The following is a 22,666-nucleotide window of genomic DNA, read 5'->3' on the forward strand; positions in this document are numbered from 1 at the left end:
CTTCAACACCACTCCCCCCAAAGCATCAAGAAGCTCCCTATGCCATTCTCAATAGATTTTTAAAAAAATATACATCTTCTAAAGTGGGTTAATTCCCTAAGTACCTTGAATGTTGAGGTTGTTCTTTTTCTTTTTGTGAGAATACACCTGCAGAATAGTAACACTGAAGGGAGAGGTAGAAATAGTACCATGCCTACTTAAGCCCAATTATTTTGCTTGAAATGGGTCTTTTCTCTGTCAACAGTGGTGAATCAGTGACTCAAACCTCTGCCATCTAAGGACTAGAGCAAATAGCAGCGACTTTAAGTTCCCTTAAATGTCTTTGTAGCTTGATGAGAATTTTGTGGGAAAATCTGCAACAGTGAGTTAGAAACTGTCATGTTACTTAAGGTGCTTTTTTTTTTTTTTTTCCGGTACGCGGGCCTCTCACTGTTGTGGCCTCTCCCGTTGCGGAGCACAGGCTCCGGACACGCAGGCGTCCTGCACAAAGAGGTGAAGGAGATGTATTTTGGCTGGAGGGACTGAGGAAAGCTTGATGGAGAATAGTATTTGACCTAGCATTGCAGGAAGGATGGGATCTTAACTACGAGAAGCTGGGGAATCAAGAGCAGATAGCATGAAGTAAGGGCAGCTAGTGAGGCAGTGTGGAGTGTGCTGGAGAGCAGGTGTGAGGGCATCACAGTGGGAGGAAGGCTGGGAAGGTAGGTTCCAGCCAGTGTGGAGGATCTTGAACAACAAAGTAAGTGATGGGAAGCCACTGGATGTTCTTGAGAAAAAGAGTCAAGTGTTAGCAGGAAAGGATTCCGTAGCTCCTCTTTGTTGGTGCTCTCATAAACGCCTTCAAGTCTGGCTTCTAGGGACTGGAAGTTTTGGAGTAAGGTGAAGACACGTGGAAGAGATGGCTATGGAAGCAACTGATGACGAACTAGGTAAACTAATTTAAAAGCTATGATTCAATTAATTAAAGAATATAAAAATGATGTTATGAACCTATGGTAACCTTGAGAATGTGCTTTATGGATCTCTAACTCTAGGGGGTGTAATTAACCAAGGGTCTTAGCTGCTGTACTTGAGATGCATTGCTATGCTTGTGCTCAGGCCCCTTTTCCCATGAGCTGCTTTCCGTCAGTGAGGACACGGCAGAGAGACTGAAGCAGATCATTCACAGGAGAGCTAGGGCTTCTCTGATGGCTTGAGGACTCCCCAGTGGCTCTGCCGTATCTTCTTTAGACTGCACAACTGTCTATAACGTTTCTTTGTTTCTATCCACCCTTCTTCCCTCTCTCCTTCACTCAGGGTCAGACTCGCACTGTTGTTTGATAGCTGTTTCAGCCTTTTCCTGCACTCTCCCTCTTTTCCCTCATACAGTTATTTTCCTTAATAAAACCCTTGCATGTTTAATCTCATTCTGGCATCCAACCTGAATTAAGTAGAATCTAATCTCAGGAGCCTTTGTTTTAGCCTCTTTGATCCATGATCTGGTCATAAGGCAGATTGGACAAGAAAGTGAGGTATGTTCTGTGTAAACACATTCTCCCTCCCAGGAAATAGCCAAACGCTCTATACTGGGGGTTGCAGGTCAGTAGCAGCATCTTCCAGGATGAAAGACTAGTTATAAGGAAGAATCTTCCTTTGCCATCCTCATTATAATGTGAATGCTGGATTCTACCTCAGTTAAGCTTTTAAAATCTTTATTACTTGAAATTTTGTTACATATCATGGTCCAGGAGTTTTATTTAAAAAAATCTTTATCTCTCTGCAAAGAACAAATGTGAAACATTTGGCTTTGGGAATAGAAAATCAAGGAGGTATCATCTAGAAAAGGATAGTTAAAATTTAGTGAAAGGGAACCATCACAGGGAGAAATTTTGCAAGAAGATAGTAGCTAGCTAAGAGCCTTTACAGGAGAAGAACAAACATTGTACAGCAAGAAACACTAAGGCTGAACCTAGGGAGGAATTTGGCCCTGAGGTGTGGAAAAAGTGATGGACTAATCTCTGAAAGCAGTGGGTTTTTTTTTTCAGAAGCCTCAAACCAGTGGTTCCTAAATTTAATGTGCATAAGAATCCTCCAGGGAACTTATCAAGCCTGTGGATTCCAGCAGAGGTTCTGATTCAGCAGGTCTGAATTATCATTACATCTTATTCAGGAATCTGCACTTCTGTGAACTCCCTGAGATATTCTGATGCAGAGAACATCTCTGTGGATCACAGTTTGGAACAAGCTATCCTAGATGGTTAGTCAAGGATAGTTTATGTTTCAGGATGTATGGAGGCAAAGGAATAGACTTGAATGAGTCTTCCTTAGTCAATCTCAGGCTCTGGAAATGAACTATTTATGTTTTAAAAAGATATCAGAATGCTTGGAATGATTTCAAGGGATCATCTCCTTTCTAAAATTTTTCAAGGATATAAATGTAGTAACAATTTTGTCCTCATGGTGCTAGTTTTTTCCCCACTGATTCAGCCTCAACCTGACAATTGATTCTCAATCTTCCACTGTAGAAATAGGATAACAACCATAGTTATTTCACCAGGTAGTGGTAATGAAGAATGAGTTATGAAAAAACCAGGACAATGCATTGCACATTACAAAGCAGGAATTGGCAAACTTTCCGTAAAGGGCCAGATAGTAAAAATTTTAGGCTTTGTTGAGCCATACTGTTTCTTTTGCAGCTACTCAGTGCTGCCATTGTAGCTTGAAAGCAGCCACAGACAATAAAAGAATAGGTACGGATGTGTTCCAGTAAAACTTTATTTACAGATATAGGTAGTGGGCTGGTTTTGACCTATAGGCAGTAGTTTGCCTACTTTTGCTATAAAGTCTTGATAAATTCTATTATTATTATTATTAATAATATAATGGCTTGCAAACAATCTTTAATAATTAGAAAAGTAATCAGTTTTTAACCAATAACTAAGTATATATACCCTCTGCAATTTTTTTCAAAGAAATCTGCTTATAGGAGCAATGAAAAAAAAATCTTGTATTTAAGTGCTGGTGTCATTTCAATGGCGTTTAAAGAGTTTCCACTGATAGGGATTGCCATCACATCGTTCTAGGCACTTAAGAGAGAAATCCAGGCCAATGTGAAGAGTGATGACCACAAAGGCTTTGGAGGAATAAGAGGAGAAATTTGTCCAAATCTTGAGTCTCTGAGATTTTCCCTCTCTTTGAAGGTCTTGTTCTGGGCTTAAGGCACAGTTTAATCTCCCAAAGCACAATTTGTGTAAAGAATGGCTGTAGCGATTGCTTTATAACCAGATGTTTATTATGTTGCTCAATGTCTATTGACATTGAATTGCTTGTGACATTTTTAAAGTTCAGTTTTAAGCAAATGTTTGTCTCTCCTAACAAGCCAGCATGCTTTCTTTTATCAGATGACCAAGATTAAATATTGTTTTGCTTTTTGCCTTGGTTATTTGTATGGTTAGAGCTAAATACAAAGGTCCAGTCATTACAATACTTTTCATCTACTTGGGAGATATACTTTTCTTCCTCGACACTTGTTTTTTGAAAATGTCAATGATTATCTTAAATGCTATTATATAGGAGTTTTTATTGTAAATTCCTTCAAATGAATTTTAGATCTAGCTGAAATGTAGCCCAAATATTATAAATAAAACTAATCAGATCTTATTTGTAAGAAGAGTGCTGTATTCTATGTAAAGGGCCTCCAAAAGTAACATATACATGATCATAAATAAACTGTTATTAAGTAGTTGATTAATAATGGAGGTTTTTGTAAAAATGTATATTATGGGGCAAGTCTTCATTTCTAAAGTTAAGCAAACCTAAGCTCCAATTCCAGCTCCATCGCAAGATCAGCTGTCTGGTCCTGGGCATGTTACCTAACTCTCTGAGTCTCAGTTTCATCATCTGTAAAATGGGTATAAGAGCTGCACCCATCTCACAGAATTGTCATGAGAATTAAATGAAATAATACATGTAATGTGCAAATTGTCTGGTCTATGATAAGTACTCTCTCTATATATTATAAATACATATATCTATCTCTTAAGGCATTTTTATTTTTACAGCAATGTTTCTGTCAAAATATAAGACAAATATAAGAAATGTTGCTACTTGCTCAGCTTTCGATTTGAGGCCCTAAAAGTCTCTCTGAGCATTGCCATGTTCTGAGTCTATCCTCTCATTTTTTTCTCCAGTATTTTTGAGTGATTCCCCATGAAGCAAATGACGCATGACCTAACATCTGAGAACTTTGTTACCAAATAGAGTCCGGATAAGAAGACTATCAAAAACAACACAAAGGAATTTTAATATTTGCCCACACTTAAAATTTTCCAGTGATTTAAACCATGGGTGCTTTTCGTTCAGTGTAATTCTACTATTTTTCCACATGACTCTCCTTTACCAGGGCTTGGCAGCACTGTTTAGCCAGTGTTATTTTATTGTCTTTTTTGGAGAGTCTAGTGAACTTGAGGGAAGGGTAGAATGGCAAAGAAATTTCATGACACAATTTCAGTTTTACACATAGACCCTAAGTCTGCTAACTCTCCACAATTACCTCTCTCACTCTGTTTTTCTCAACCCTAAAATTTCGACTTCAGATTTAATATTTTTTCTCTTAGTCTTTTTTTTTTTCTCTTTAAGAGGTACTGACTGACATGAAAGCCAAAAGCATTATGATGACATATTAGAACCACTGAAGTTGGAAAAAAAAGGCCACCACAACAGCAAGAAGCCCCAGGATTTTCAACAGGAAGGAAACTGGGAAATTAGATGAAGTTTTTAGAGCCCGTGTCTTTAAAGGCTTCAATATCCTTTGTTTCTGGGTCAAGATGGCACTCCTGGCTCCATTCCGTTGCCCAGGTCCAACCAGGCGATACTGATAGGAGTTGCAGGGCCCAAAATAAAGTTTCACAGCCAGTTTAGGCTCTTTTAGCAAGAGAGAGAGGAGGTCTGGCTTTGCACCTATCTCTAAGGCGAGCTCGTCCAAGTAGTCGATGTATCTGGTCTGCAGTATCTGGCTGTTGCTCTCTCCAAACCTTAATGAAGAAAGAATAAAGGACAGATTCACAAAATGTTCTAAGTTATATAAGAGCATTAGGTATTCATTAGCTATTGAAAGAATGAAGTAATGAATGAATGAATAAATGAGTTTCGAATAGCTCTCCAAGTCTCCTGGCATGTAAAACTAGTCAGGATTGCTGCAAAGATTCACAAGATAACACAGATGAAAGCATAGCTCAGTGTTTTGCCCAGAAGAGGCACAATATTTGCTTGTTAAATTATTAAAGTACCTTGCACTCTGACTGGCATGTAGTAGATGAATTAGAATTTGAATGTGAGATAACCTCTACCTGTGATATAAGGCCCCCAAGTCTACTTTCCAATGTACTTGATCTCTATTGAACTCCATTCCACTTCATCACAAAATGTAAATCCTTGGCCTTCACTTCACACCAACTCCTTTCTAATTTGCTTTGATGGGAGTTCCTCCAGCTAACTTTCCAGAGATACTTAGGCTACTGTCACCACCAGTGCCCCCATCCCACTTCCTCTTTACCACGGAGTGTGAGAGGATACAGAATCTAACATGGGCAACATATAAAACAAATAAATTTAGGTCAAGGATAAATGTTCTTGTTTGGTGAAATTACTATTTTTAAGTAGTTGGATCTTAAAGTAGTATGTATAAGAATTTGCTTTTTTAGAAGCAGCTAGGTGGTTCTTGTGAGTAGTTAGATCGCTATACTTGGAGAAACACTGTTCTATGTAAAGAATTAAAAAAAATTCTTACAAGTCGATTCTTTTTTTATTCCTCTTGATAATGTCTGCCATCATAGTTCTCTCGGAGGGCAAGGTACACAAGCCTAGAAAATAAAAGGTTGGTTGAGTAGTGGGTTTGATTCAATTTCATTGCTTTATCTAGTTGATTGATTCCTACAATCAACTGATTCCTACAATCAATTGATTCCTACAATTAAATTTTGGCCATTTACCCATGAGATACCAGTCAGGGCTGCTGTGTTGTTGAACTCCAGGGTGTGCCACTCGCATTGAGTTCTATGTGATTGTTGCCCAGGGATCACCAGGCTACAGCGTGGACTCTGAGGTGGGAGTGGGGGGTTAGAGAAGAAGGTGGAGAGGAGAGGTGAGCCTGAGAAGTTGGGAAGCCATGCCAGATGGCTTGAGCTCCATTCTGAAAGTGGTGGGAAGCCGTGGGGGACAAGATCAGATTCGCCTTTTGGAAAGATTCTTTGAGGTGCTGAATTTTGGGAAATGGGCTCCCTGGAGGTCAGTTTAAAGGCAGCAAGACAAGTTAAGAGGTTGTTGAAGTAAACCAGCTGAGGGAAGGGGTGGCACAAACTGAGGTAGGGCAGTGGGGATAGAGAAACATTGATGTCAGTTATCACTGTGTGCTTGTGATTCCGTCTCCTGTCACAGGTGTCCCTGGAACTTCAGACATGCTGAAGAATGGTCAGCTTCCCTGGATATGGCTAGTCATCAGACATCTCAGATTCAATGAGTCCAAAACTGAGCTCATCACTGAAGTCCTCCTGCTCAGACTTGCATCCTCTTCCACACGCTCCCTCTAGCCCCAGCACTGCTCCCCACCCAGTTTCCACCACCTGAGGTCTGCCTTGATCAAGTCACCCTTGATTCTGCTCTTTTCCTCAAATTTTTCTACATGGAGCCAAGCATTACGTCCTGCTGGTTTGATTCTTAACTAGCTCTCTTCTCCACTTTGTCTCTTTGCCTGGCTGAGGTTGTATCACATTTTAGTATAGACGATTACAGTAGCCTTCTCACGGGTCTCTGAGACTCTATTCCTTTTGCCTTTCAACTCTTCCTTTCACACTAATGTTGAAATAATCTATCAAAAGTGAAAATCTGATAATGTCTGGTCCTTGCTTAACTTTTCATTGGGTCTTCTGGCAGAAAACTTTATTAAATGGAGACACTAGGTCCTCAGGCCAGACTTAATCAGGGTCCCTAAGAGTCCATCAGATGGTTTTTATGTGTAGCTAAATTTGGGAAGAGCTGATATACATTTTATATTCAAGCTCCTTAGCATGTCTTAAAAGCTTCCTGTGTCTTGGTCCCTTCCTCTCTAAGAATAATCTCTCACCCCTCTCTGCCTCACACCTCATGTTCTAGGAATGTCAAGTATCTGGTAATAATTCCTCATCTGCATCACACCTCTGTGCTCTGATTCCCTTTTCTGCACCTGGGAAACCCAGTTATCTAGGGAGTTTTCCTTGACCACATGCCCTTCCTTTATCCAAACTCTGCCATTGCTAAACACCCTTTCTCTTTTTCCAGACACGCCATGCAGTCCTCTGGCAAAGCACATGTCTTATCTTAAAATGATCCATTTAAACTTCTCTCTATCCTACCAAGTTCCAGCACAGGGCTAAGTATTCAATAAGATTTTGTTGAGCTGAATTGAGCCCTGGATCAGGGAGATAGTAACAGCCTTCTGAGAAGTACAAAGGGCTACACAATGCTCAGAGAGAAATATTTTAATAATTTTATAGCTTTGTAGGGATCTGTGAGGTTGAGCTGCTTAGGTATTAAGAGTTAATTTGGAGTTAAGTGTGGAGTAGGCCCTAGGTCTCTTGATTTGCGCATATTCTGAGGAATTTATAAACATATTATAGGTAAAACTAGGAGTCATAGATGTCTTCCTTCCTTCTGTTCTCTCATTAGTCCAAGAAAAAATATTTACTTAACATTATGCCAACTGAAATTCTCTGAATTTTCTAATATTTTAAAGGAATGATTGCAGATATTTATTATTATCGTATCCCAGTATTGGTTATTTTGTGAATTCTCTGCTAGCTTTTTAGGATGTCAGTTTTGTGAGAGCAGCCAAGGTTGGCAACCTTCTTGTTGGCAACCTCCTTTTCTAAACTTGTTATTTAGCAAAATCCACCAGGTGTGAAACACTCAGCCACTCACTTGCCCACTCACTTACCTTTGAAAACTCTTGTTACCCAACGAGCTTGGAGTTCAACAGTTGGGAAAATGGAACCTAGAGTCTGGATAAGACCAATGCATGCAAGGGTTGACTTCTCCAGGTGAGGAGGGAACATGTATTTGTACAGCAAGACCATATTATTCTCTACTTTAACCAGTGGATCTTCAAGGAAGGGAAAAGAGAAAGTATATCCTGTTGCAAAGACAATGATGTCAATGTCCTCTTCCACTGTTCCATCCTCAAAGATGGCAGAAGTTTCTGTGAGCTCTTTCACTCTTGATTTCACCTTGATGGCTCCATAGAGTATATGACTTGGAAGGTCATCACTTAGTATTGGCTCTTTCATACGGTATCTGAAACATGCAGAAGAAAACACTCAGAAAGAGTATTTCTTTTTTCTTAATTTTTTATTTATTTCATTTTATTTTTTATTTTTGGCTGTGTTGGGTCTCCGTTGCTGTGCGCGGGCCTTCTCTAGTTGCTGTGAGCCGGGGCTTCTCATTGTTGTGGCTTCTCTTGTTGCAGAGCACGGGCTCTAGGTGCACAGGCTTCAGTAGTTGTGGCACGTGGGCTCAGTAGTTGTGGCTTGTGGGCTCTAGAGCTCAGGCTCAGTAGTTGTGGCGCACAGGCTTAGTTGCTCCAAGGCATGTGGGATCTTCCTGGGCCAGGGTTTGAACCCGTGTCCCTTGCATTGGCAGGCGGATTCTTAACCACTGTGCCACCAGGGAAGCCCCAGAAGGAATATTTAATGAGGGGTCTTGAACTCTCTTGATATTTTATGGGCTTGACTCTGGGAATAAAGAGGTTTCTCAAATATCCATAAAACTTTCTAACTTGACTAGTTGGGCTACCCCAAGCCTTACTCTCTGACTTTATTCTCATGTCACCTGTCTCTTACCTCAACAAATAAGGAAAAACACGTAGATGATGTGGGCAAAACACATTTCAAAAAAGGAGGCATTCCTAAGGGCTTAGACAAAATGCCAGTGCCTATGGTCAGTTCCTGAGCATTCCAGTCGTTACTATCCCATTGATATTTCTGTTGTTTTATGTTATCTACCTTTAATTACCTTGATGTTCCATTTAATTTCTATCTGATCATAAGTAAGTAAGGAAAACTTTGTTAAATTCCCATTAGTTTTGAAACTTATTAAGGGATTAGTGTGAAAATTGATGCATAGAATTAAGTTTGGGGATATTTCTTGATCCCAAATATACGTGGGGTCTATGTATGTTATAGCACAAATAGTGGAGCAAAGTCTGATTGTATTTCTGGAATATCCTTTTTTGTAGATTTGAGAACCATTTTGTTAAAAAAATAAGGATACATGGTACATGTATCAGATCTCAGAAGATAGCAGCCACGTTGCATTTGTTGAAAGATTGCAAACCTCTTCTGTTTTTTTTTTTTAAGGGAAGGAGCCTGTTATCAAATAAAGAAAAATAAACATCCCTACTGTTTGCTTGTGTTTATAAGATCAGTGATGTATAACAGATTAACAGGCAGTGAGTATGTTCTCAAAAGCTACCCACAGGAAGAACCCTTATGGTGTACAGAGTTAGCAAAGTATGAATTAACAGATGTAGAATTTGGATCAGTTTTCCCACCCACCCTCTGAAAGGAAGGTCACAACCTCTTAAAACAGCCTTTTCCAATGTTGGACAGCTCTGGGTATTAGGAAGTCCTTCCCATGATCCTAGTTCTACTTTCTGGAGCAGCTCATAATATTTATACTTCATCTTCTTAAATATTCACTTTTTAAAAGGCATACAGAACAAATTTGGAATTCAAAATCCAGGAGCTACATGATACCCATATTGTTAGGTTGTAGTTTGAATTACCATGTTAGCAATTTGGCTCTTTGCAAAAAGAAACCCCTCTGACATCCTTGATTACCAATGAGAATACCATAAAAAAGCAAAGTAACTCTACTTGTTTTGAGGCATAAGGCCATAATTTTCATGGTTGAACCACCGATTCATCTGTTGTTCCATCACCCATTTTACAACTCTTTGTGGCAGGACATTTCGGAGCATGGAGCTAAAACAGGTGTGGAACACCATGTCCCAGGGATAGCCATCTTCAGAGATATGGCCCATGACCCAGGAACTATGTCTGGTGCTGATAAAACACCTGGTGAGCAAAAAAGGATGCAGTTTAAACTAGGGCATCATCTCTTTTGGGAGGAACCCACTGTGTAGATAATACATCACATGTATGGCCCCAGAATTTGCTGAAATGCTTTGTTTTAAAGATGATTGACCTCAAAGTGAAGTGCCTTCTAGTTTTCACTGCTCTGGGGCAGCTTTATCATACAAGTGGGAACCAGTAGTACTTATGCTGATAAAGGAAGACTACCATAGTCTTGAGAACTTCATGGAAACATGAGAAAATCTTTGGGCTAAACCAATCATAAAACCCACAAATTTTTGCCATGTTTGAAGCTGTGGTTCAATGCTCCTTCCCTCCTCTTACCTTTTCCATCCACCACAAGTTGTTTTTATAGGGAAGGTATACAGTTATAATCCTAGGAAATGTATGATTACAGCCTAATGTCTAGATAGGCACAAATATATGGATCTGTATATCCCCAGAGAGGGAATAACAAGGGAAATCAGCTTCTTCCCATACTTGAAAGAACATTGTTATATATTTTAAAAGTTAAAAATTCTGAACTTATACTGTGATTCCCGTTCTCTTCAAGTGTACTTCTGAATCCCCTCTCATATGTACTCTTTTTTTAAAAAATGTAGCATTATTTTATTAACTACTGCATACATTCTAAAAGCATATATGTTATGATTCCTTCCATCAGTTTCTAGATCTTGATTAAGTTACCAGATTTTTAACTTTGAATTTATTTAAAAAACTCAGAGTTTAAAAATCTAACATTTACTATTCATAGGTATTACTTTACATGGAAGTTAATATAGGAGGTAATCAGTTATACATATATATATATATATCTATTCTTTTTCAGATTCTTTTTCCATATAGGTTATTACAGAATATTGAGTGGAGTTAGTTCCCTGTGCTATACAGTAGTTCCTTGTTGATTACCTATTTTATATATAGTAGTGTGTATATGTCATATGTATTCTTTACCTTGTATACTTATATTTCCCTAGTTTTCAAGGTGTGCATTTTTTTTTTTTTTTTTTTGCGGTACGCAGGCCTCTCACTGCTGTGGCCTCTCCCATTGAGGAGCACAGGCTCTGGACGCGCAGGCTCAGCGGCCATGGCTCACGGACCCAGCTGCTCTGCGGCCTGTGGGATCTTCCCGGACCGGGGCACGAACCCGCATCTCCTGTATCGGCAGGCGGACTCTCAACCACTGCGCCACCAGGGAAGACCAAGGTGTGCATTTATATCTCTTTTCAAATATACATATTTTACCTTGTTTACTGTTACTCCCCCATTGACCAAATGCATATTTGACTTGCTTCTTAAAATTTTATATGCCAGTACTTTTACATGCCAGAACTCTATGAGTTCTGCTGTACAAGGCTGTCCTTGATAAACACATAAGATTCACTTACAAGGAAACTGATTCACTTAGGAGTTTAAGATCATGGATTCTAGATCTAGGACTCTGGATCCAGACTGCCTGGGTTGACCACTACTTACAAGCTGTGTTGCCTTGGGTGAGTTACTTCAACCTCTCTGTGCCTCCATTTCTCTCTCTCTTTAAAATAGTACCTGCTTCATAGAATTATTGTACAGATTAAATGAGATAATATATGTAAAGTACTGAACATATTGCCTGGCAAGTGATAAGTACTGCTAGGTATTATTATTTTGTAAAGTTAGCCTGGAGGAGAGGAGTTTCATATAGTGCCACGTATCTGGAGTAAGCCAGAATTTGGAGACAAGTTTTGCTGGGGCCTCAACTCCTTGGCTTGTGAAGTAGCACTTACATAAATGGTATAATGGTGTTGAATTGTTGGTCTGTGTGTGGTAATACCCATATATCTTGATTTTCTCCTGATGTTTCCCTTTTGTTGACTTGGCAATATGTTGGTTAGGTATTAGATAATATACTTCAAATATTTCCATGAATGTCTCTTTCCATTACTTATTGTCTACCCTTCTTCCTTAGGATCAATCCATGTTTCACATTGAAAGCTCTGCCTATTTTATTCATTCTCTTTCTGCTGTCACCATCTGTACAGCGGGGAGTCTAATCGGGCTCGCTGTACTAGCTGCAACAGTGTGATACGTCTCAGGATTTAGGATCAGGCTTCTTTCCCTGAGATGCATACTTCAGGCCAAGGGTCAGAGATCTGGTTTTTGGTGAGAAAGTGTGTGGATGACTCAGCACCATCCCATAGTATTTTGAGTGGTGCCTTTGGACTGTTGTAGAGCATGCCATATACTTGTGAACATGAACCTCCTTTAACAGAAGCAGGGCACACTCAGGACTAAGGTGAGTTTAGGCTATAATTTTAAGCTTTTCAGATGCACCTGGTTCTATCCCTTACATACATAGCTCCTATGTACCTCTTCTCGCAGAAGGGTTGAGAGTGCAGTACTCTGTGTAAGACATTTTATCATAATTATCAATTATGTGATTAATCCAATAAATATTGAAGAGACATCCTGTTTAAAGATTAATGAGGTGAAAGGCACACAAATATAGCAAAGGTGGTTTCTTAATATTGAATCTGGCATGACTGACAGGCTTTTACATGGCAAGGCTCATATAAGGAAATAGACTCCTGCAATCTAAGATTTGATATCTTTGGATCATCTGTTCTAAGTCCAAATCACTGACCTGTAACATGTAGTGGTCTAGTACGGAACTTTCCTTCGTTGACAGCTAAGTCAGCTCCTTTTAGCATACTCCCTTCCTCAAGCTTGGCAGGCATTCCCAACAGGAGAGAGACTGGACCTTATGCCTCCCTACCTGAGTTGGCTCTTCTCCAAGACTTTACGGTTACTGCCTCCTCACTTGTTCTTCACACTGACGTCTTTTTTTTTTTTTTTAACATCTTTATTGGAGTATAATTGCTTTACAATGTTGCATTAGTTTCTGCTGTATAACAAAGTGAATCAGCTATACATATACATATATCCCTGTATCTTCTCCCTCTTGTGTCGACCTCCCACCCCCCCCAACCCACCCCTCTAGGTGGTCACAAAGCACTGAGCTGATCTCCCTGTGCTATGTGGCTGCTTCCCACTAGCTATCTGTTTCACATTTGGTAGTGTATCTATGTCCATGCCACATATATACACATATAGTGTATATATGTCCATATGTCCATTCCCCCTCCCCGTGTCCTCAAGTCCATTCTCTACGTCTGCATCTTATTCCTGTCCCCTGCCCCTAGGCTCTTCAGAACCACTTTTTTTCCCCTTAGATTCCATATATATGTGTTAGCATACGGTATTTGTTTTTCTCTTTCTGACTTACTTCACTCTGTATGACAGACTCTAGGTCCAGCCACCTCACACTGAGGTCTTAAAAGCTTTGAAAAGTGAAAAGTGGTTTCTTTTCACAAAGAAGGTGAGGACCTTCTGGGTCTAGTAAATCTCTTTCTGGTGTTAGCAACCTGCTCGTCCCCAGGGTGGTAATTCTGACAGGTCCCAGTGGAACCCCTTCATCAACCTGCTGGGGAGGCACTATGTTCTTTTATCACATTTGCTACTGGGCATCTTGAGCCCTGCCAGTGTGAGTCTCAGGACTGGCCAGTTTTGCTGGTTGTAGACATGGCTACTGCAACTCCTGTGTAGCCAGAAGATGCTGGGCTACATCGGAGTGATAGGGCCCCTGGGTCCAGGCCCTGTTGAGAGGGGATGCTTTGGGGAGAGGAACCTTAGCTATTTTCCCATCTTTGCCTAGCTCTGCCCTTCTAAAAGGGTTTTATTTTCTGCCATTCCCAACCACCTCTGTCAGCGTTATCTGTACCTTGTAATGTTTGACTCTGGAAGCTAAGCTGTGTCATTCCTGAGCAGGTGCAAAGATAACAGTGGTTGGAAGGCCTCAGGGAGCACCTGAATATCTGTGATTATGGTTGGGAGTCTTACTGTCTGTTTAATCTTTCTTTTAATGATTCTTGGAAGCTAAGGATTATTTACATTTCAAATAGAATTCAAATATGCACTAAATTTCTAAAAGGCACTCCCCCAAAGATGAACAGGTCAACTCATAAAGCCCCCTGGGTAGAAACAAGGCCTCCTGTGCTGAAAGTCATCTGGTCCAAACTTAAGTGAGGGAACCATAGCCCAGAGAAGTAAAATGACTCCCTCTAGGTTACAAGGCTGATTAGTGGCAAAGCTGGGAGATAAACTCTGGCTTCTTGATTTCCAGATTTTCTATGATACCCCACTGGGCAACCAAACAACTAATCAACCAATTAATGAGTAATGGAGCCTTAGTTACATGGCTGGGATTTTCCTCTTCTCCACCGTACAAGGTAATCAGAGAACATCTTACCTGAGCAGCCTTCTTTTTTTTTTTTAGAGACCAGGTCTCTTCGGATGTCCGGGCAGAACTGCAGGCACTGCTCGCGGGCGCGGTCCCACCGCCGCCCAGCACGGGGAGTTTGACCTGCTCCGTGTCTGGCCTGGGCCGGGTCCCCCCCTCCTTAGACAACCTGGTACCCCCGGGCTCCCCCGGGAGCCCCATGTTGGTGCCAGGCCCGGTGCGGACGCCCGCTCTACACAGCGCGGTAGTCCCGAACCCCCGGGCACCCACGATCCGCCGACCTAAGCCTCCCGGGAAGCTGGGATTACAGGCGCGCGCCACCGTGCCCGGCTGAGCAGCCTTCTTACTCAACTCAACTGCAATATCTGAGGCTGAGTTTCCTATTCCAATCACCAAAATGCATTTTCTTTCAAATCCCTCTGGGTGCTTGTATTGGCGGCTATGGAAATACTGGCCTTTGAACTTCTGGATACCTTTGGGGGAAGAGAAGAGAAATCCATGAACTATGTCAAGTTAAGTTAAATAAAACTCTACCATCAGCTTTTCCTTTCTGGGGAAAATCATTTGTTTTGTCTCTTCCCCTCTTAGGGAAGTTACAGTATCAAGGCCAACTGGCAAATTCGAAGTATGAACCACATAAGAAATGTTAGGTTAAGCATATGGTACAGGACCAAAAGAGTTGATTTCAGAGGCTGCAGCTTAGATATTTACTAGAGAACAAACAATTGGTTTTGATGAATAGAGCAGAGTCAGGTGTTGGTTTCCAGCTACCCATTGTCCTATTTTGGACTGTACAATGATACTTTATTATCACATAGCATATATTCTTTTAAATGTTTCTTAAACATACTATGAAGTACTATTATCGCAATTGTGTAATAGTTAGAATAACATTCATCATTCTTATTTTGCAAAAGCAAACAAAAACTAAAATAAACTAAAAACAAGGCACATTATAAGGTGAAGGATAAGTTTCCACTTTGCAGTAAGTCAGAAACTTACTAGACAAGCCTTTTTGAAGATAAGCATCTCTTTGTCTTTTCCCAGGAAAACATGATTTGTTAAAAGTATTTGTGTTTGATGGTGGGTTGCTTGAAAGAGCCTTTAGATCATTAGTTCTCAAAGTGTGGTCCCTTGGCCAGCAGTTTCAGCATCGCCTGGAAACTTGTTAGGCAAATTCTCAGCCTCATACTAGACCTACAGAGTTGGAAATGCTAGGGGTGGAGACTAGCAAGTTGTGGTTTTAAAAGCCCTCCAGGTGATTCTGATTGAGATTTCCACTTAGATCAGTAAGCCTCAATCTCAGCTGAATATTGAAATCACCTGAGTATCCCTTAATTGACGGAGGCCTACCCTAGACCAATTGAATCTTTGAAGGTCATTAGAACTTTAAAAGCTCCTCAGGTGGTTTGAATAATGTGGGGTTTGGACTGAACCATGTATCAGATGTTTTCGTGAACGCCGCGGGAAGGAGTTACTCTCTCTGAGGGAAGGGCCTGCGAGGTACCGTCTTCCTCTGTGCTCCCTGAAACATCACTGTCCTGTAGGAGCACTTATTTCCAGAAACTCTCCCCAGTAACCCTGGCTGTGGGCATGGCTCTGCGGAAGTCTCCAAAGATGTAACAAAGTCATAGGTGTTCGGCAGGATAGAAAAAGGCCAAGGTAAGCACATGGCTGAAAGGACCTCTCCAACAGAGAACCAACTTGGGTGAGAATTCTCTGAAATACTGAGTAATATTTAGTGATTTTGGGGGAGCCTGGCTGATAATGAAGACCCGAAGAGCTCAACAGGAACAGAGATGGTGTTTAGAGTCTCTCATCTTTCTAGCTCTGTCCTCATCTTAATATTATGCCGAGTTGCAGTAGCTAGGTAATTTTGCCTGACCATCCAACCTGAATATAAAGTACCTGGACACCTACTCCCCAAAGCTGGGGATCCCCACAGGCCTCACCTGGAAATGACTCCAGTGGGAGGTGAGGGAGTGTGTGACGACCACTGCAGACCATGACTGCGTCAAAGACAGCACTTTGCTCCTTGCCGTTCCTCTCGGTAACAACCACCCATTGGCCAGCGGATGAGAAATTTGGGCATTTTTTCACACTGAGGACGGTTGTCTTGGACCGAACACAGAGAAGGCGTCATTGAGAATTACTCTGGCATAACAGGGGCCTTGTCCAGTGCCCTGGGAGTGGAGATGGGTAGAGTGCAATGTCTGATTCCATTCAGGTCCCGTCTGAATCCATTTCAAGCCACTTAAGGCAAAGACGGCTAAGTGCACCCTGCTGCTTCTTCCTTGGCAGGTGCTACCAAGGATGTGCTTTGTGCGAGAAGCCTGACTCAGCAGTGGTTACCAGTGTTAAGGACTGAATAAGGACTTGAGAGAGACCGAGAAAAAGCAAGACAATGTCTGGGCCAGATACAAAATACTTGTTCATCATTCAGGAGATTACACAATCAGTATTTATCAAGAAGCTTTAAAAGTGTTGACCTCCGTGTAGACTCTCTATTAAAGAAGATATTCCATGTGAAGCAATTTGCATAGCGCCTGGCACAGTGACATCACTCCATGAATGGTAAGTTCATATTTATTATTTTTAAAACATCATGCTAGCAATACACTTCATGATCTCATTTGGATGAAATAATTTATCAGTTCATGATTTTTTAGAATGCCATTTGCTCTCTGGAGGTTTATGAATTTCTAAAAGTGTACATAAATGTGTGTGTCTGCTGTATTTAAGAAGCAGTGTCAAAGGAAACAAAGCTTTTCTCACTTCTAGAGGAATGGCATGCTTCTCTTGTTGGCAAGTGTTTGAGTCCTTTATACATGCATTTCAAATTTTCATATATTTTTCAAAATGCTGGGTTGGCAATGTTTGAAGCTGTTTCAATTAAAAAATGTATATGGAATATTAGTATAAAGCTTATGAAAAGGCTATAAAGTGTTTGGGCATTTTCAGTTGAAAGATTCAGATTTGAAGTTCTGGGTAGTATATTCTCTAAAGTACTGTGGATTTTTGCTATTTAAAATGTGGTTTGAGGACCAACCTTCAGTATCACTGGGGAAGTTACTAGAAATGTGACTGATCTGAGCCAGTTCACCCCTCCTCGGGCAACCTGGTGGTTTTCCCCTCCCACGAGGTCACCATATTAATACAGAACTCAGTGAGGACACCTCCTTTTATAGTTTGAGTTGAGTTCCGTCATCTTATGGCTGTATTAACTCAGAGGCCAGTAAACAGAAGTGAGTTTTCCTAAGCCCTCTCCAACCTCCAGAAAACAACCTCAGTAAAATCATAAACAAGAGTAATGGAAACTGGGGAAAAACTACATTGGATAGAATGTGATATTTTAATGGTACTTACATATATTGATGTCTATCAAATCAACTATTACAAATTAATGTACTAAAAATCTGGAACAAAACTAAAGTTACTGAGAAAATGAGCTGTGTTAAAAAAAATAAGTTGCACTAACAGTTATTTATTCAAGGCTATAATTTAAATTTTATTTCCTAGGCACAGTTACTAGTTTTCAGAGTGTAGGTTACTGATAAAAATTCAGGATGTTTGATGAGAATATTGTTTTTTATCTCGTTGATTATTTGTTTTCAAGGAAACACAGGAAAGGTAGTTATAGTTGTATTTCAAAATGGTCTGGTTGTTCTTTTGTTGCTAAAGAATGCATCAAAAAATTAGCCAAAGTGGTTTCTACAGGCTTCTGAGATGAATGGAGAGCTTTGAGTTTATTTAGTATGTTTTTTAAAGAAATTTCATTTCTATGGAGACGGTAAGAAAATGAAATAACAATGTGGTATGTTTTTCATATATCCTTTCAAAGGAAATGAGGCTAGGAGTCCTCAGTGGTTATAGGTATTAAATGCAGTTTCGCCGTCAATATAATCATTCAAGTCATTAATTTTAACAGATGTTTTTCTTCTGTTAATGTATATAATCTATAATATCAGGGGTAATGACACTACTTTTTGGGTTTTCTACTGTGCTGTTGTTTTTCAGAAAATAATTGAATTAGAATGTTTTGTTTTATTCCCAATTTCTTTCATTATCAGAGTAACTTCTCTATTTAAATGTGAGCTAAACTAATGTAGAGAAAACCATTCTTTCCCCAAAATACAATACCTGGAACTGAATACATTTTCGTAGATCAAACTTTTTGACAAAAATCCTGAAGTATTCCAGGAGCTTAGAATTGTGCAGGAAGTTTGGAAAATCTTCAGGCATTGGAAAGTCACTGAAACAGGACATTTCTTTGTTGGTGTTGGTGATGACAGATTGATAGATACTCGCTAGGCCATCTTCAGTATTTTCCTATTGAAATAAAAGAGCGATAATCCTGTATTAAAAAAAAAATCCGTTGGTTTCCTACTCTTTTTCCAAATCTAACCCCTGCGTGACATGAACCTCTTTCATTGCTGTAGCGTGACTGAAATGTCTGCCTGATGAGGTGCAGCATATGTGCGTCATCATCCTATGTGATATGACCTGGCTGGGGCCTTCCAGTGTTGCTCACTGGAGGGGCTATTGCCGTTGGTGGGATTGGGAGTGGGGGCAGTCCTTCTTCTGACACATTGCAGGATATTTAGCATCCCAGATATCTACCTGTTTAATGTCAATCATTGTGACAACCAGCCCTCTTCTGAAATTCCCCGTGGGGAGGCCATACCCATCCTCCACCTCTTTAGGAACCAATAAACCCTGGGACACTGGTCAGAGACTACAATGGAGAATTTCAATTAAAATGAGTACTTTTGGGGGCAGGAAGTTTTTGCATCTTAATTTGAATCCTCCCCTGCCTTTATTTTATGCTTTATGTGAATCAACCTTCCTCAAGTGACAAAGGTAAGTAGTATTAGTGCCAATCAAATCTTAAACTTGATTCTAAATGTTACCGAGTATGCTTTGGTAAATCAGGAGGCAGCACACGCTATGGTTGAGTTTCTAACTCCCTCTGCAAAAGTGCTCTGCGTAACGATTTAATGTTAAATCATACAAGAGCCAAGTACGGTGATTCAGTGTCTGTGAAATCAGCATATTATCAAAGAAAGTTTTATAAGAAATTTAAATAATGTCACCCAAGAACTCCTCAATAGATGCTTCTGCATATGCAGAGACTAAGCATAATCCAGGCAAACAGTCGTTGCTGTTATGACTCAGTACTGGGATAGGATATAAAGAAATGGAAAGGTTGTAGGAACCCATAGATTAATTGAAATAAGTTATTTAATCTTACATAAATGGCATTATGGTCTCTTTCACAGAATAGTAAATAAAGGAAAGTAAATATTCAACTCTAATCCCACCACTGCAATAAATCAGTTGTATATGTTGCTTTCTCATCATTATTCATAGAAAACCATTACTTTCCTGCCAAATCTTTAGATCAAGACTCCTTACATTTTTGCAACACTTGAAAGAGGCAGCCTGGACTAGCAGAAGGAGGCTGGTCTTTGAAGTTAGACTCAGGTTTGAGTTCATGTCTTTCAGACTGTGTGAGCCTGGGCCCGTCAGTACCCCTGAGCTTCAGTCCTCTCATCTGTAAACCAGGGAGGTACTAGGTGCTCAAGAGTATTGTTTATTGTTACGGAGGAAGCTATACGCTTCAGCAAAGCTGTCAGATACACCTCACTGTTCACCACAGTAGAAGAAAGGCAACCAGGCAGCTGCTCTGACACCAAAGGAAGCGATACAAGTACACTCACTATCACATCGGAGTTTTCTGATATTTCCTTTACCAGAGGCTGTACTCAGTTTCAAAGAGTTAAAAAAGATTAAACTGTGGGATCTTGCCTCTGTTATCAACAAAGCTATTTATATGTATTGGGCTTCACTGTGTCCAAATTTCAGAGATTATCCGTACTAACGTGAGTTACCACAGCTGAGATGATGCTTACTCTCAGATCATGCCATTTAAGAGCAATAAAAAGTCCAAGTTTGTAAAGATGTTCCTCATACATTTCACACTCTTTCTTCCTCATTCATTCATCCATTCATTCCCTCATGTCTACTGTAGGCCAGGAGTCAGATGCCTTTTTTCCATGAGCAAGGTGTTTAACCTTCCTAGTCCAGAATCAAGGCTTAGGTGATAACTTTGTTACAGTTTTAAGTGGCTTGGTAAAAATTAGTCAGATTAGGGTATGCCAGCTTTCTGGGTGATTAATTTGGTGTGGTGTTATTATTAACTATATGTACATATGCGAAGGCAAAGGGAGTTTGTATTCGAGTCTGAAGTGCTTTCTGTCTCATATACAAGGATACAATGATCTGAACTCTGGATGAATAAATCATGGTATTTTTATTTTCAAACACTAGCTTCAAATTGCATAATACAGTTGTCCCTTAATATTCACAGGGGATTAGTTCCAGGACCCCTTGTGGATACCCACATCCATGGATGCTCAAGTCCATTATATAAAATGGTGTAGTACTTGCACAGAACCTATGCAAGTTATGTAAGGCAGAATCCTCATTTTCTCCTGTAAAATGGGGTTCTTCAGTTGTTCCAACATTAAACAATCATTATGAGGCTTTGGTGAGGTTAAAGTGCTTCGCACAATGCCTAACTCTAAATGACTGCTCCGTCCATGTTTGCCTCCATTGCCATTATTACTGGTCACTAGAGTTAGTCTTACTAAACCTGTCATTGTTTTAAAACAGCTAAACTAAGATCGACTGTTACACTAGAGCCAACATGTTAGTGTTTTCAGGTGCTTTAAATGGGCTTTTAAATGTGGTTCGCTCCTCTGTCAGGTCAATCTTAAGGGGATTTCGAGTGGTGAGAACTGGTTTGATGTCAGCCCCTACGGTAATTTCAGAGCCAGGGCAAGGCTTTCCTTTGGGGATTTTACTTGTGTAATTTGACACAGTTGATGATGACATCACAATTCTTCTGAAGATCAAGTAATAATCTTTATCCTTGGGTTGATTGGTATACAGCTGTGAAAAAAAAAAAAAGCTTTGTGCTCATGTGTGCTTCTTCCTGTGTTGGCTGAAGTAGATGTCTATATGTTTAGACAAATCTGGGTGAAATTGAGTTTGCCCAGGGTTATAAAGGGAAGATGATTCTTATTAATAAACAAATGTATATCAACCATATCTCCTGTTCAGGCCCTGAGCTTGGAGTTAGGGATAAGATGTAACCAGGACACGCAGCTTCTATCTTTATGGAGCTTACTGTTATATTGAATTGAAATCAATTTGGACTTTGAAGATGGAAAGTGGAGACAGAATAAGATGAGAGACTTTGCTCAACCAAGTCAAGGACAGGAGACATAGTTTTCAAAACAAATAAATTTAATTCACATATTTACTTAAAATACAAGCACTGCCTAAAATTGACAGTTAAGCACAAATACAGATAAATAGCCTGAATTTCCTAGCAAATAGAATTTGCTACAATTTGCTTGTTTAAGATAAATGGTCATATGATAAGCATTTTCTTAATATAAATTTTTCTGAAGGTCAGAAGACTATATAGCAAAACCAAGTTAGTTCAGACAGTGCTGATTTGGAATTTATGATCTTTTGATTCTAGGCTGGACTGAAGTTTATCTTTGACTCTATAAAAATAAAAAGCTGTAAAAACTAAATTAAGTTTAAGAAAGACTATAAGGCTAATACTTAATCTACTAGAGGGAGCAACTTACAAAGCAAAAATATATTCACTTATTATAAATGTAAATACAAAATCTTATAAATTAGTCTTTTTCATTATGAAACATAATTATATTGACCTCTACCAATCAATAGTTTGTTCTCATGGCTAGTTACTCTAACCAGTTTGGAAATAAAATTTATTTCTTTGAAAATATTCTATCATTCCATATTTTCACTCTTTCAGGTGGACTTTATAACTATCTGTTCCATTGTTTGTAATAAGTGTAACTGAAACTCTTTTTACTTCCTTGTCCTACAGTTAGAGGCAAAATTGTCATTCCCACATGCTAGTCCATGGACTAGTTGCATTAGAAGAATTCAGGGGAGATTTGAAAAATATAAAGTGTGAGTAGGTCTGGTTTGGGCCCAGATATCTGTATTTTACAAGTGCTTCCCAGCTGATTCTTATGCACAATGAACATTGGGAAACACCATCTTTATTAGAGTGTCACTGCATTCTGCCGTTTCTCCATTAGGCTGGTACTTCCCTGATCTCTGGCCTTGATCACTGACAGAGCCCCCTAATTAAACTCCCTGACTCAGATATTGCCCACTTTCTTCACTGACTTCAGGGTAAACAGTACACTCGTTGGCATGGGACACAAGGTCC

At 39.9% G+C, this 22,666-nt stretch overlaps 1 protein-coding gene across 1 annotated transcript; it reads right to left on the reverse strand.

Annotated features, from left to right (window-relative positions):
- Positions 1-4,660: 4,660 nt before the first annotated feature.
- On the reverse strand, positions 4,661-18,705 carry FMO2 (flavin containing dimethylaniline monoxygenase 2). The gene is made up of 7 exons (XM_060088585.1): positions 18,523-18,705; positions 16,335-16,497; positions 14,714-14,855; positions 9,885-10,085; positions 7,949-8,304; positions 5,768-5,840; positions 4,661-5,012 (listed from the first exon to the last, which is right to left on the reverse strand). Exons 1-7 carry the CDS (start codon positions 18,646-18,648, stop codon positions 4,661-4,663), a joined length of 1,413 nt encoding a protein of 470 aa, XP_059944568.1. The 5' UTR covers positions 18,649-18,705.
- Between the last annotated feature and the right edge of the window lie 3,961 nt (positions 18,706-22,666).

Source organism: Mesoplodon densirostris, chromosome 2, assembly GCF_025265405.1.
Source record: "Mesoplodon densirostris isolate mMesDen1 chromosome 2, mMesDen1 primary haplotype, whole genome shotgun sequence".
Lineage (NCBI taxonomy): Eukaryota > Metazoa > Chordata > Mammalia > Artiodactyla > Ziphiidae > Mesoplodon > Mesoplodon densirostris.

What these genes read in the sequence shown, in the direction of transcription:
- FMO2 (XM_060088585.1), bottom strand. Translation starts at nt 18,648, where the DNA reads ATGTCCTGTTTCAGTGACTTTCCAATGCCTGAAGATTTTCCAAACTTC. An exon ending in CCCACTGGAGTCATTTCCAG is followed by an intron (nt 14,856 to 16,334) that starts GTGAGGCCTGTG and finishes CTTCCCCCAAAG; the next exon opens with GTATCCAGAAGTTCAAAGGC. An exon ending in TTGAGTAAGAAGGCTGCTCA is followed by an intron (nt 10,086 to 14,713) that starts GCCGGGCACGGT and finishes TTTGCTCACCAG; the next exon opens with GTGTTTTATCAGCACCAGAC.